At 36.9% G+C, this 14,961-nt stretch overlaps 1 protein-coding gene across 4 annotated transcripts in view; it reads left to right on the top strand.

Moving 5' to 3' along the window:
• The window catches only part of NAV3 (neuron navigator 3), a 382,845-nt gene that overhangs the window by 172,657 nt on the left and 195,227 nt on the right, over positions 1-14,961 (top strand). For all 4 annotated transcript variants that reach the window (XM_027543298.1, XM_027543301.1, XM_027543299.1 and 1 more), the window contains exon 8: positions 3,558-4,584. In XM_027543298.1, the coding sequence (XP_027399099.1) occupies positions 3,558-4,584 (1,027 nt within the window). The remainder of the gene's footprint in view (positions 1-3,557; positions 4,585-14,961) is intronic.

Genomic DNA, 14,961 nt, shown 5'->3' with positions numbered 1-14,961 from the left:
ATGTCTCTTATATCTCCTACATTGGCAGGTGGGTTCTTTACCACAAGCACTACCTGGGAACTAGAATCACACATGTGGGATCAATACTAGCCACACAGTAATTCCTAACTAGTTATATTCCACTGAATGAGTTGTTTAGATCCTCAAACCCTTGGCTTATACAAGTGTGTATTAGAAATAGAAGCCCTTCCCCAAGAAAAAGATAGGCAAAGTAATTATAAAATTGTATATATATATAAAAAAAAAAGCTGGTAAAAAGATAGGAACCCTTCTCATCTCATCAGGTTGTTGTGAATGCTAATGTGAGAAAATATAAAGAAACTTCAATAAAATGTTAGTAGCTAGTAGGCATTATTATGTTTGTAATAGTCATTAATAATATTTTCATTCTAGAATAAGAAATATTGCAAATAACTTTTGGGATCAATGTAAGAAAGTGAAGATAAATTCAATATGAGGCCATTATGTTCCTATAAACAATAATACAGCAGACTATGCTTTCATTTTGGGGGTACTTTGTTTCTCTCCAACTCTGAATCCCAATATGCATATTATTTAAAAGTAAATACATAGAATAAATTTTCACATAGTTTCCTGGAAAAATCCTATGTTCCTCCTGCCATGAATGTCTGTGTATCTCCCTTAGCTCATTTGTCTTGGTCTTATTTAATATTGTACAGCCCTTGGTGCACTTCTGAACTCTTCCATTTTCTTTCCCACATCCTACTCATTTAACACTTAGTATATGCCATTCATCTTTTGTGAATCCAATTTCTTTCCTCTGACCAGATTGTGTCTCGGGGAGTCTAGGACGTTACACAAAATAGCTACTCAGTAAAATTTAACAGCTGTTGTGCCTAGATTCATGTCCCAGAGATCGTAGGAACTAAATAGCACTGATTAATATTTCTATAGATAGTCAAAATAGAGCCATAGATGTTGACAAAAATCACTGAAATAGTAAGTTCACTCTGTGAAATTCACAGGCATGTACACAAGTCACAGAACTTGAGAAAATTCATTATATTCTTAGTTTGCAGTTGAACCTAGGTAATCAAGAAATAAAGTTCATTTGGCAATTCTATTCAAGGCGTTAGTTTGACATTGACTATCTTCTGTGTTTCCAGAGTCCAGGAACAGTGTTACTCCTTATCACTTTCAGAAACTGTAAAATTGTATTTAGCACTATATACATTTGAAAATATTATGACATAGTCATTGACAGAATTAACTTAGAACTCCAAGCTAAATTCAGTTCTCAAACATGTCACTTACAAATTTTGTAATGTTGGCCAAGTTATTTAACCTCATTGTGCTTCAGTTTCTTCACATGCAAAATGAGGGTAATAATGAAAATTTCATGCAGTTGTTGGAAAGATTGAATTAATGAATGTGAGATAGTGTCCTACACATAGAAGGTACTGTGTACATAGTATAGAACTATGCATAATATAGACCATAATATATGGTCTTTGCTTTCATGGACTGTATATATAGATGTAGTAGAAGAAACAGACAATTACAGTGAAGTTATAATGGCTATAATAAAAGAAATAAAAAACTATGGTAGGGGCTTTCCAGGTGATGCAGCGGTAAAGAAAACACCTGCCAAAGCAGGAGACTCAATAAGTGGAGGTTCGATACCTGGGCCGGGAAGATCCCCTCATGTAGAAATGGCAACCGACTCCATTCTTGCCTGGAAAATTCCATGGATAAAGGAGCCTGGCGGGCTACAGTCCATGGGGTGGCAAAGAGTTGAATACGATTGAGTGAGCACGCAAGAGTCATCACCTAACCCAGACCTGATGCTAGGGAGAACAGAGGTGAGGGTGGAAATGATGTTTTTGGGTTTTTTTGCAGAGGAAGTGAGGTGAAAGTGAGACCTGACCAATAAGTAGGAGCTGTTCTGAAGAAATGTTTGATAGGCATTTCTAACTGTAGGTAATCAGTGTACTCTATCTGCTACTGAGAATGATTCAGATTACAATGAAATGTTAACAGTTTCTGAAAGGAATCTGTAAGTGAAGTAAATCTGGAATAACCTATACTTAAAACAGATACAAGTAAAGAATTGAAATCCATTCACAGAGACTGAAGGTATTTGAGACATTGGACATTTGAATCTTGTTTGGATTTGTTTGTCTGGAATTAGTCAGATACTTCTACTGTTTATAAGAACATCTTACTGTTTGTGTATGAACCAAATGGAGCCTGACAAATATTCTAGAAATGGACACGATTACAGACTTTAAATACTGTAAAAAAAATCAATGTATTGTCCTATGCTTTCAAATTTAAATATACCATGTAAGCGTATTGGGTTATCAGTGAACTACTGCATTTTAGTGAAGCATTTTTAAACACAGAATTACACCAATTTTTATAGTTAAAATGTGGAATTGTAGGAAACATAGTAAGAATTAGAAGTCAATGTTGGTGTACCAACTCAATATAAAATAGTTGTCTATTTGTTGTTGTTTTAGTCACTAAATCATATCCGACTCTTGTGACCCCCACGGACTATATAGCCTACCAGGCTCCTATGTCCATGGGATTTTCCAGGCAAGGAGTGGATTGCTAATTCCTTCTCCAGGGGATCTTCCCAACACAGGGATCAAACCTACAATTCCTGCTGCATCTCCTATATTGCAGGTGGATTCTTTATAGCTGAGCCACCAGTGAAGCCCACGTTTGTCTATACAGTTGTTTTTATTAATATAAACTTCACAAATCTACTATATTATTTTAGGCACATTTATTAAAAAAGAAAACCTAACTCATACAAAAATTCAATAAGCAATTTAACCTTTTTTCATGTCTCTAACTTCTTTATTAACTTTATGTAAATTTTTCTTTTGAAAAATAGATAAGACAAGTATTCTATACCAATTGACTTAATTACATGTTTTTATCATGCATTTTGATACCCTTGAATAAAATATTTAAAAGTGAAAGCATTTTAATTTTATATTTATTAATATTTAATTGGTTTAATAGACTCCAATTCTGGAATATTATTAAAAGATTCTTTAGTAAACTATTTCCTTTGGACATTTCATCAAGACAACTTTGTATTAATTTGACAATATCTAGTATGTTAACAGTATCATTGTTGCCTTTTTTACATAAGTAGATAATTAATTTTTTATCACTCCATTTCTCAGAAAAAAAGGATGGAAGAGGGAGGTATTTATGGTAGATGAAACTTCAGGTAAATAACATGACCAGAATTATATGGTTCTCAAATGCTATATAGTTAAATTTATGCTGAAATATCTTAACTCCAAACTCATTTTTTTTCTTCTATATGATATTATAACATCTTTTTTTTTGGTTTAGTTAAGACTTTTAATCTAGCATTCATCAGTGTTGTAATAGTTATATAAAAATTCATATCATAATGAGATTGCTGAGTGGAAAATAAGTTAACACTAGTGCACTGTAAGTACTTATATGACAATAGGCCTTATTTTCTTATAGCCCTCAAAAAGTAGCTTGATATAAATGATCAAATACTAATCAGCCTTTTAAAAATGTTTGTTCTTAACCATGTCCAGATTCCTCCAAAGGACCTCAACCATCTTCAGGGGTAAATGGTAACATGCAGCCTCCCGGAACTGCGGGGCAGCCCCCTGCCTCAGCCATCCCTTCCCCGAGCACCAGCAAGCCGTGGCGCAGCAAGTCCATGAATGCCAAGCACAGCGCCACCTCCACCATGCTCACCGTGAAGCAGGGAAGCCCAACCACCTCTCCCACACCGTCTGCAGACAGACTGAAGCCCCCTGCCTCAGAAGGGGTCAAAACAGCTCCCTCAGGACAGAAATCCATGCTTGAGAAATTCAAGCTGGTCAATGCCCGGACTGCTTTACGCCCTCCACAGTCGGCCAGTTCAGGACCCAGTGATGGCATGAAGGAAGACGATGCCTTTTCTGAATCTGGTGAAATGGAAGGTTTGAACAGTGGCCTCAATAGCGGTGGCTCGACAAACAGCAGCCCCAAAGTGTCACCAAAATTAGCCCCTCCAAAAGCTGGAAGCAAAAATCTCAGCAATAAAAAGTCTTTGCTACAGCCAAAGGAAAAAGAGGAAAAGAACAGAGACAAAAGTAAAGTTTGTACTGAAAAGCTGGTCAAGGACGAGAAAGATCAGATGATGGAAACGGCTCCAAAAAAGACCTCTAAAATTGCAAGCTTAATCCCAAAGGGTAGCAAGACGACAACAGCCAAGAAGGAAAGCTTAATCCCCTCGTCCAGTGGAATCCCAAAGCCGGGCTCAAAGGTGCCAACGGCAAAGCAGACTGTTTCACCTGGCAACTCAGCAAGCAAAGAGTCTGAAAAATTCAGGACTACCAAGGGAAGCCCTTCCCAGTCCTTCCCTAAGCCCACAACCACTGAGAAAGCAAGCACATCCAGTTGCCCCGCTCCCTTGGAAGGAAGGGAAACCAGCCATGCTTCTCTGGCGGGTTCCTCTGTTGGTTTAGTGGTGCAAGGCAGTGGGCAGAGCATGGGAAATGGTGCTGTCCAACTCCCTCAGCAGCAGCAACACAGCCACCCAAATACCGCCACTGTGGCTCCATTCATCTATAGGTAAGGTGGCCTCTCTTCTCCACAGCTTTAAACAGTGACAGGTCTGTGTACTCAGAGTGTCCTGAGGAAGGTTGCAGAGTCCTATTTCACATAGTCGTTGTGGACAATGGTTCATTCTGAAGTTAGAGGCCCAGAGTGAAAAATTTTATGAGAAAAGCTCCCGTATCCAGTCTGCTAGTCCTCTTGTCCTTCCCCTCTCCTCTTTTTCTTCCCCTCTCTACTCAAGAACTGGAGCCCTTTGAAAGTGAACCTACTCGTTGTCCAAGGCAAAATAGAACCCAGGTGCCATGACTTTTTTCTTGGGCCTCTTACTATTAGTCATTCAAAATAATTTTATTAGTCATTTAAAATAATTATTGTTTTTACAGAGTTTAGGGATATTTCACCCATGGGAGAAAGTAGACCCTAATGGTTAAGGGTGCAGGTTCTAGAATCAGGCATATGTAGACTTGATACCCAGGTCTGCCACTGATCAGCTATATGCCTTTGGACAATGAATTTAACATCCTTAATCCCGTTATTTTCAAGTGTCAAAGAGGAATAGTATCTGACTTGCTGAGTTGGGAAGAATAACAGGCATAATGCATATAAGATGCTTATTGTATATTCTGGCACCTTGTACATGTTTGTTATATGTTGTTTATAAGGCATTGTTTTCCCAACAAAAATGTGTATTAACTTTCCACAGCTAGGCCTGTGTTTCTAGGTAAAAATAATGATCAATGTAATTATTATATTTATACTTTATTAACTTTTTGTTTTATTTATATTTTAGTTTTCATTTATTAAAATATATAGCACATGCTATATTTTCAAATATATATCCTACTACACAGCTCTAAAAAGAATATGTTTTGCCTGTTGTTTTGTGGTTAAGTTTTAATCAGTTAGAAATGTCAGTACTGCTGTGTCACTATATTCATTCCCTGTCTTTTCAGTGAAGAGGTTACTGGAGAGGAATAATGCCTGTGATTTTGGCAGTTGTATAGTTTATCTATACAACTGGAAAAATAGGAAAAATAGGATGTAGCATTTACTACAAATAGGAAATGATCAAGATTATATTGTTTCAAATTTTATTAAATGTATTGCATACATGAGTTTTTAAGTAAAGAAAATAATTATAATGCTTTGTTTTCCCTCCCTGAAAAACCTAAGTGCTTTAAGTGATCCCCATCCCCACCCCCAACCAGGGCTTTATGTACTCATCCAAACAAATGTTTAGTTACCGAATTCAGATCTTAGCTTACCTTATTTAAGTCTGCTCTTCTGACTTATAGCAATGATCCATTTAAAACTGTTGTATTCAAATGGCACGGTGTCATGGAGCCCAAGCTCACTCTGCTCACTGCAAGGCAGGGCAGTAAACCCAGAGACGGGTCGCTGGGTCAAGGAATAATGACTTTAATCAGAAAGGTAGCAGACCAAGAAGATGGCAGGCTAGTGTCTCAAAAACCATCTTCCCTCAGTCGGAATTCAGACTCTTTTTATACGGGGTGGGGGGAGGGGCCCATTGCAGCGCCAGCCAATGTGTGAGCGGGATCCCTAACGGTTGCTCCCTGACAGTTGCTCTAAGGGCCACTCGCCTGGGGGAGGGGCACACTGGGCTGCAGACCAGTGGCTGAGTGGGAGCGCTCTAGGTCATGCCTGCCTCACCCCCATTACAGCGGGAGTCAGCAGATCCTTTAACTCCAGAGACCCTACCTGACCAAAAACAAGTTAAGATGTTAGAATCATAATCCACATTTCAACGATATAAGAAGAAATTATAAAGTTTGAAATATGCTACACTCGGCACACTTGGGGCTCTCAAGTATATTCTGTAAAAAACGTCCCTCATTTCAAATCACCACAGATGAATTTCAACAAGAAAGTATAAATCTAAGCAGAAAGGACATACCCACCAATTTAGCAAGCTTCTTTCTGTAAGTAGCAGATGTTTTGGGTTGTTTGCAATAACATATCCAGTGGGTACAGATTTAGTGATTTCCATTTGAAAGTATAGCCTTTGCTAATTTAAAAGAGGAAGCAGCACAGTTTAGAGGTTAAAGTGTGAATCAGCTGTGTGACTTTGCCAAATTTTCCAGCCTCTTTCAGTTTCTGTTTGCACTCTTTAAAATGAAGACTATAAACGTGAGGTAGTATAGCCAAGTAGCTAGGATTTCAGGCTGTCGAGTCTGTGTGTTCTACCATGGTTCAGAAATAGCACCTTGTATTGTTGAGATAGTGGCCCCAAGAGCCAGGGTCCCTGGGTTGAAATCTTGATGACATCATTTATTGATCATGTGACTTTGTGTAATACATTTAAAGACGCTGGACCTCAGTTTTTATAATCTGTAAAATGGAGGTAGCAATAATAGAAGCTTCCTCATAAGGTAATTTGAAGGTTAAATGAGTTGATACTTATACAGGTCTAAGAACAGTACCTGAAAGTGAAAGTGAAGTCGCTCAGTCGTGTCCGACTCTATCAGGCTATCAGGCTCCTCAGTCCATGGGATTTTCCAGGCAAGACTGCTGGAGTGGATTGCCATTTCCTTCTCCAGGGGTTCTTCCCGACCCAGGAATCGAACCCAGGTCTCCCGCATTGCGGGCAGACGCTTTACCGTCTGAGCCACCAGGGAAGCCCCAGAACAATTCCTACCACATTGTAAATGACCTTCCCCAGACTTCAGTTTCTAACCTATAGAAACTGTAAAGTGTGGTTGAATATCTACCTCATTTGGTTGTTTTAAAGATTAAATTAGGACAATCTTGTGTAAAGACTTAAGCACAGAGCCAGATTCAGAATAAATTGCTTATAAATGTCATTAATTCTGTGTTTTATTTTCAATAATTTAAAGTAATTGAAAACAAAACCATTGAATCAGAAATGTCATATCATATTCTACATATGAAGCAAAGATTGCTTGAAGTGTTTTATAAATTCAGAATAGTTTAGTAATGATAATATAAATCATCTTAGAGTAGACAGTATTCAAGCTTTGTAATGGTCAGTGAAAGTTGTAGAGTCACATCATACGGCTTTTGTGACCCCAGTGTCTTTTCAACTCTACTCCAACACCATTTACAAATTTTTCTTGGAAGATCCCTGACAGACTTTCCTAGTGTTGCTAATCATTTGATAAGATAATAGTAATAATGTACTATTTTATAATGATGTTTGTTGAGTGCTTACTTAATGCAAGTCTCTATTACAAAATTTATATTCATTTTTTTTTCATTTAAACTGTGTCATAAACCCAGGACAAAGGGATATAACAGCATTTTACAGGGATGAAGAAGAAGCAATTTCAAGGCAAAATAATGATAATCCCTTTAAGTCACAGGGCTAGCAGGAGTTTGCCTTTGAACCCATATACGCCTGAATCTCTAGTGTGCTCTCCTTTGCTTCACAGTTCTTTCTGTACATGTAGAAATAGGAGATATTGTTACTAAGGAAATTCTGGCTGGGAAAATGTCAATAGCAGATTTGCAGATATCTCCATCAAAATTCATTTATAATGGGAAATACTTTACTGCTTTTAAGTAGAAAAAATTTAAAACACCTATGTGTGTATATATATATGTATAACATGCATATGTTTGATATTTAAAGAAAATTAAATAACCTTTATATAATGAGAAGATTGATGGGTCATGTATATGTTTCCTTGTTCTCAGTCTACTTCTAGGTCATGCTGGTTATTAATTATTCCTTTGGGGACTTTAATATTTGCTTCATAATAGTCTTTACTGCAAATTGAATGTTCAATGTCCTATAAATATAATGTTGAGTTTTAGAAGTTAATGAATTTTATATTAGACCTACTCCTGTATAGTACAAGGATATTCTATATTAAGTTCCTGTAGCTCATTTATCACTACAGTGTGATAAAAGTAGTTCTGAGTTTGGCATACCTTATCCATTTAATGTGTGGATAGCACTAAAATCAAGATGAAACTTGAAAAAGATTTTAATTCACTGTAAGAAGTTTCCAATATTTAGACCTGTATGAATGGATTAAGCTGTCTTAAGTGTTAAGGTGACTACTGAAGATTCTTAAGTGATACAGTGACCAGTTTCCATAGTTTAAGTAAAAGAAAATCACCAAAGTTGTTTTTTTTTTTCTTCTTTTATATACTCATTACTCATTCTGAAAATACTGTGTTATAACAGTTACAAAGAGCAAAAAAGTCTCTGCTCTGTGGGGGTTCAGTATATTGGTGATAATGATAAGAATTTAATCAAGAACTTAAAAAAAATAATTGTTCCCATGGAAATGTATGCAACAAATAATGTAGAAGAGTTTTCCTGACTCTTGTGTGAGGGTGGAGTCAATGTATGCATTAAAGAAAAGGTGAAAAAACAGATAAGACTTAAAAGATGAGTTAGAATTTGTCAGGTGGAAGGAAGAATGTTATGGCATCATCCAAACTTGACATTTTTACATCAAAGCATGATGGAAAAAATAACGGGCAAATTGCTAAGTAATATGCAAATGCTAGTAACCAAAACTGCTAGAAACTAGAGGTTAGAATTCATGATTACTTCATTGGGAAACTAGGAAGAAAATTTAGAATGAATCCATACTTCATTTTTCTCTTTCAATCATTCCCTCCCAACACGTCTTATTTTCAGCTAGTCCTATTGTCTCATTCTCTAAAACATCCCTTAGTTGTACATTTCTTTCTATTTCCACCCTCCTTCCCTTGGTCCAAGACATGGTACCACCAATTTTCATCTAGTTTCCAGTGAGTCTTCTAGCATCTCCTGTTGGCTCTTTACAGTAACATCGTTCGCACAACAGGGACTCTAATCTTCTAAAAGAATACATTTTATGTCATTTAAACTCATAAAACCGTCTGTTGGCTTTCCATTACATGTAGTAAAACCCAAGCTTCTTACCAAGCCCTACAAGTTCCTGCACAATCTGGCCTCTATCTCGCCTCTATCTAGCCCTTAAACCACAGTCCCTGCATCCCTGCATTCCTTCTGTTCTCAGCAAACTCACTTGTCCTACTTTGGGGACTTTGTCATAGACATTCTCTCTGTATGTAAGGACTTTCTCCTGGATCAGAGCAGGTTCCTTTTCATCAGAGCTCTACTTACATGATGCTTATTAACACAGTCTATCTTCAGCTATCTAATCCGAAGGAATACTCACAAGGCCTCTTGCCAGAATTGTATGCTATATTGTCCTCTTGTGTTTTGTTTATAGTTTATCACCATCCACTGTTTTTTTGTTTGTTTGTTTACTTATTAACAAGTGTGAATTCAGCCACCTCCAACTATAACATACACTCATTGAAAAATAAGTCTTGTCTATTTTTATTTGATAGCATAATTGCCCAGGACAAGCCTCCCACAATAGGAACCAAATAAAAATTGAGTGAAACACCATCATCATGGCTTAGACTCACCCACTATAGAAGAATAGAAACACTGCCAAAAATGTACAATGGAATAAGAAAAAGTCAGAAGTCTTTTATTCCTATAAATGGTAAAGTTTAGTTGAAATATAAACAACTTTAAAATGTTTACAAAATGAAACCGTATCTACTCTTCAGGACATTCGTTCATGTATCTCCCCCACTTCTGACTCCCTGCTAAATAGCTTTACTTTATAAGGCATCAGGGTCAGAGTGAAACATCACACATCCCATATGTTATTTTCTTTCTGTGGTCCACAGTGTAGTAGAAGAGAGACTGACTCAAACATAACCACAAAATGAAGCAGGAAATGTTATAAAAAAAAAAAAAAAACACAAAAAACAGTAGTGAACCAGATTTGGCAACTGAGATTTTGAAAAATGGAAAATTACCACTTGTTGTTGGAATCAGAAAGTAGCACTTAAGCTGGATTCTGAAAGAGAAGTGAGAGTTGGACATTTAGAGATGAGAGGGACAGAAAAGGAAATGTAAGACTAAAGGAGCCAAATATACAGCATCAACACAAGATATGTAGGTTGTTGGCAAGATCAGTTTTCCTAGAAAACAAAGATTGATTGTAGCCTGATTGTAGTAGAAACTCTTGAATGTCAAAAACTGTAGACTTTGTGTGAGTGTGTAGTCTAGCACTTGAGTGCATGGGTGGGCGGCACAATCTTAAAATGTACTTTGTCTTCTTGTATAAGTAAATTGTTAGTGGGAGAGGTCAGGGAGGATATACCAGGCTCAGTGGCTGGATGAAGGAGACATTTACTGACTTTCAGAGTCAGCTTTGTTAAACTTGAATTAGAGGTACTGATTATAAGAGGAGAAGAAAGATAAAGAGTAAGAACATACTTAAGAAAAGCTTACTTTTCCATGTTCCTCTTCTTTCTTGGTGTCTACCCTCTATGTTACAGTCTTCAAACTTGTTTCCCTTGCCTGGAGTTCAAAACTTGTTACCGTAGCTCCTTGGGATCTTCAGAATTGTCTCCCCTCTCTCCATGTGCCATTTTTTCTTCTATTTCTTTTACTTTCATTACTTCACAGCTATACGTTTTGTGCTTGTAAAGATACATGAATAGTGAAGTTAGTCAAGGAGGCATGAAAGACCTGTACATTTTCTCTAAACCTCAGTGTTTTTAACAGCACCCAATAAATTTCAAAATAGCTATTAACCGGATTCATAACTTATGAGTTTGAGGAGGTCTATGTGCTCTTTGTTATTTTCTGACCATTTGTGGTAAATGTCAAGAAAAGAGTGTTTTGGACATAGAGCAAACATCTGAAGGCAAAGAGAGAGAATCGGGGGGGAACATTTCACAAAGGAAAAAAAAATTGAACTCAACCTTTAGATAAGGCAAAACATTGTTAAACTGAGAGAAAAATCAATGTGCTTCTTAAACCCATTGATTAACTATTAAATATAAGCAGAAACCTTTATACATACTTGGTTTATAAAATCAGGTTAAGAAGGTCTGAATTTAGAGGTTTCCTTTTGTTTGATATAATGTGTCTTGAACAACAACATTAGGGGTTTGGGGGAAAGATTTAGGTTGTAACAAGATTTTGGAGATCTCAGATTTGCCTAGAAAGTGACACAGAAAATTGGCACCTGAATATACAATGTTCTGAAAGGCAAAGAATGCAAAACCTTCGTTTTGAAAATGCTTACTCATATGGTTTTAAGTTTAACTTGTTTGTTGAACCAGCATATTGAGTAGGAGGTTGTGAGTTTACAAAAATTGAAATGTGAAGCATTTAACCATCTTGCAGATAAAACTTTTGTGAGCCCTGCAGCTATTATTACAGATTACGCTGCACTTGTGGTTTTATGGGAACTGGGCATAATTGGTCATCAGCACAAACTAAAGCTTATTGAAAGCTTGCCATGCAAACTTGGCTCTGCTAAATTTGATATATATATATCTGCATAGGGTAGAGGGTAGCAGTTTAACCTCCCTCACACAGCAGTATTTTAAGCAGGAAAACAGAGCCGATGCTAGAAGAGGGTCTGTTGTGTGGAAGATGGCTATGAGTTGGCATTTCTTCAGAGAGAAGCTTGGTAAACTGCCCTTTCTATATTTATCTTACAAGCTTCAGTGCCAGATTGCCCAACCAAACCACTACTGTTTCTTTTTCCTATATTTCATCTTTTCTTGGAAAAGTTTTTTTTTTTTTTTTTTTTTACTTCATAGCATGTAAGGTCTTATTTCCCCCACCAGGGATTGAACTGGAGCCACTTTCATTTGGAGCACAAAGTCTCAACCCCTGGACTACCAGGGAAGTCCTTGAAGGCAAGCATTTTATAGACTATTTCATAGTGTGGGGTTGTTTGATAGTTTCTCATGATTAGACCCACAAATATACTTTTTGTCTAGAATGTCACAGAAATGATGCTGGATTTTTTTTTTTCTGTTTCCTTCCTTTCAGGTATCAATAATACTAATATTTCTCATTTTCAGTTCAGTTCAGTTCAGTCGCTCAGTCGTGTCTGACTCTTTTTAGTGATGTTGAATTTGATCACTTGTTTGAGATATTGTTTGCTAGTTTTCTACTCTATAGTTATTTTGCCCCATTTCTATTTCACAGATATTTTTATGGGAAGATATTTGGAGACTCTATAAAAATTCTATTCCTTGATCTACTTTCACCCATAGGATTTTAGCATGCATTGAGATTTCTTGCCTAAATTAATCATTTACTCCAATTGATGTCATGTGACTTCTAATTCCATCTGTATGTATGTCTAGCCATTCAACTTTTAGAAAATTATATCCCTTCTTATTTTTCTCCTCTTTCCCCTCTTCTTTTTCCTTCTCCTATACTCTATCCCTCTCCCTCGCTTTAAATTTTATGGACTGGTGGACTCTTCTTGCCTTCAATGGATTATAATCTGTTGATAATGACTCTTTATTGTGTTTTTTAATTTTTCTCAAATCAGGCTACTGGGATGCACTTCACACTGACTTCCGCTCACTCCATTTTTCTTTCATAACTTTGCTTCATTTTGGCTCAAGCTGATTCAGACTCATCATGTACTCTCACTGCCTTAACTTGAGCTTTTACCTATGGTGGCTTGAGTTCTTTTGTGAAGGATAATATTTAGGAGCCTGATCTCACTGCTCCTAGGTTTCCTAAATGGTGAAATAAATAGGTGTATACTTAACACACATATGCATTTATCTCAATATCAGTGAGGAATCTGTTAGAGGATTCACAATGCCTCCAACTCCAAATCAGCATGCAGTTTTGTCTTGCTTTCTCCTTCCCATGCTTGCACCTTCTTTTGTTACCTGAGAAACCTGGCTCCCGCTGTCCTCAGTATACTTCTTATTTGCTCAGCACCCTCCTGCAACATACAGTTCTAACAAATGTCCCATCCACCCTGGCCTGCTCTTCATCCTGACAGATTGCTGGTCTTCGCCCGGCTGTCACCCAACTGCTGCCCACCAATAAGGAAATAACTGCTTTTAGAAAGATCCTTGATTTTTCTTTCTTTTATATTGAATTTATAAAGCAGGAACTGTAGGACCATTTATTAATGTTGCTGATTCAAACCAATTTTGCTTGTGTCCACATTTGTAACTGGTATATCCATATAAAGATGAGTTCATATGGATAGATTTTTTTATATATATAAACCAATGTGCAACACCTCTATTTGTGAAATTGAACATCTGAACACTGATAGTATCTAGATGTATTGCTGAATTCCTTTAGATGGCATGCGTAATAGCTTCCTTTTCTTCAAAGTAAAAATTTTAAGTAGTAAAGAGTAAAATTAAGGTTAGACCATTAAGTACTGTTACATTATTAACTCTTAGTTAATAACTTAGTGGCTAAGCTATCTGTTATCTGGGGAGACATCACATACATTAACATGGTCAGTGTCTAGAGACACTTGGATGGAGTTAAATTGTAGGGTAGTGGTTCATAGAACAATATTTATAAGATGCCAGGTTTAAATACAGTTTAAGTATCTACCAGCGTGTTATACAGGGCAAACTGTTACACCTCTAAAACCCTTAATTTATCCACAGCACCTACATTACCAGTGTTCTGGCTACTCTAACAAGAATACTGTAGTCTGGGTGGCTGAAACAACTAACATTTATTTCTCATAGTTCTGGAGGCTGGGAAGTCTAAGGTCAGAGTGCCAGCAGATTCGGAATCTGGTGAGAGCCTGGTTCCTGGTTTTTGATGACCATCTTCTCATTCTGTCCTCATGTGGTAGAAGGGGTGAGGGACCTCTCCAAGATCTCTTTTATAATGACACTGATCCCATACAGAAGGGCTCCATCCTCATGATCCTATCACCTCCCAAAGGCTCTACTTCCTAGTATCATCACATTGGTTTCAGCACATGAATTTTGGAAGCAACCAGACACTGAGAAAAGAGTGACAGTATTGTTGTGGAGTTTGATATGCCCTGGATAAAACACTAGGCATAGCGCTTGGCACACAGTGAGTGCACTTAAACGGGAAGTGAATTTTATGTTAATCATTGCTGAAATCTACTTTTACCTACTAAGACTTAGTAACAGATGCTAGCACTAACATATTAATATTAGAACTCTAAATAAATTAAATGGTGTCTTCGTCGTGCCCTATCTTACAGTTTCAATGTTGACCATGTTGTAAATGCACAGATGGTCTGCACAAGATAATGTCTTCTGAATAGTTTGAAGGAACCTCATGATACTCATTTTTTTCCCTTTTCCCAGTCAATATGAGGAGAGTTCAATATCAATTTACATAGAAGCAGTGAATGATGCCAATGTGACTGTACCTTTTGATTAGAGAACGCTATTGATTCTTAAGTCTTCGTGAGTTATTTTATGAATCATCCCTGGAGCCTTTTATTTTACTGGAATGAAGCATGCACAAAAATAGAGGACATGCTGAGAGAATTCAGAGTTTAAACTAAACTTCTTTGATCATTTGTATAAAAGTTAAATCTTTACCAG

This window comes from Bos indicus x Bos taurus, chromosome 5, assembly GCF_003369695.1.
Source record: "Bos indicus x Bos taurus breed Angus x Brahman F1 hybrid chromosome 5, Bos_hybrid_MaternalHap_v2.0, whole genome shotgun sequence".
NCBI lineage: Eukaryota > Metazoa > Chordata > Mammalia > Artiodactyla > Bovidae > Bos > Bos indicus x Bos taurus.
Note: the sequence above shows the minus strand (reverse complement) of the source record. Positions and strands in the feature narration are given on the sequence as shown.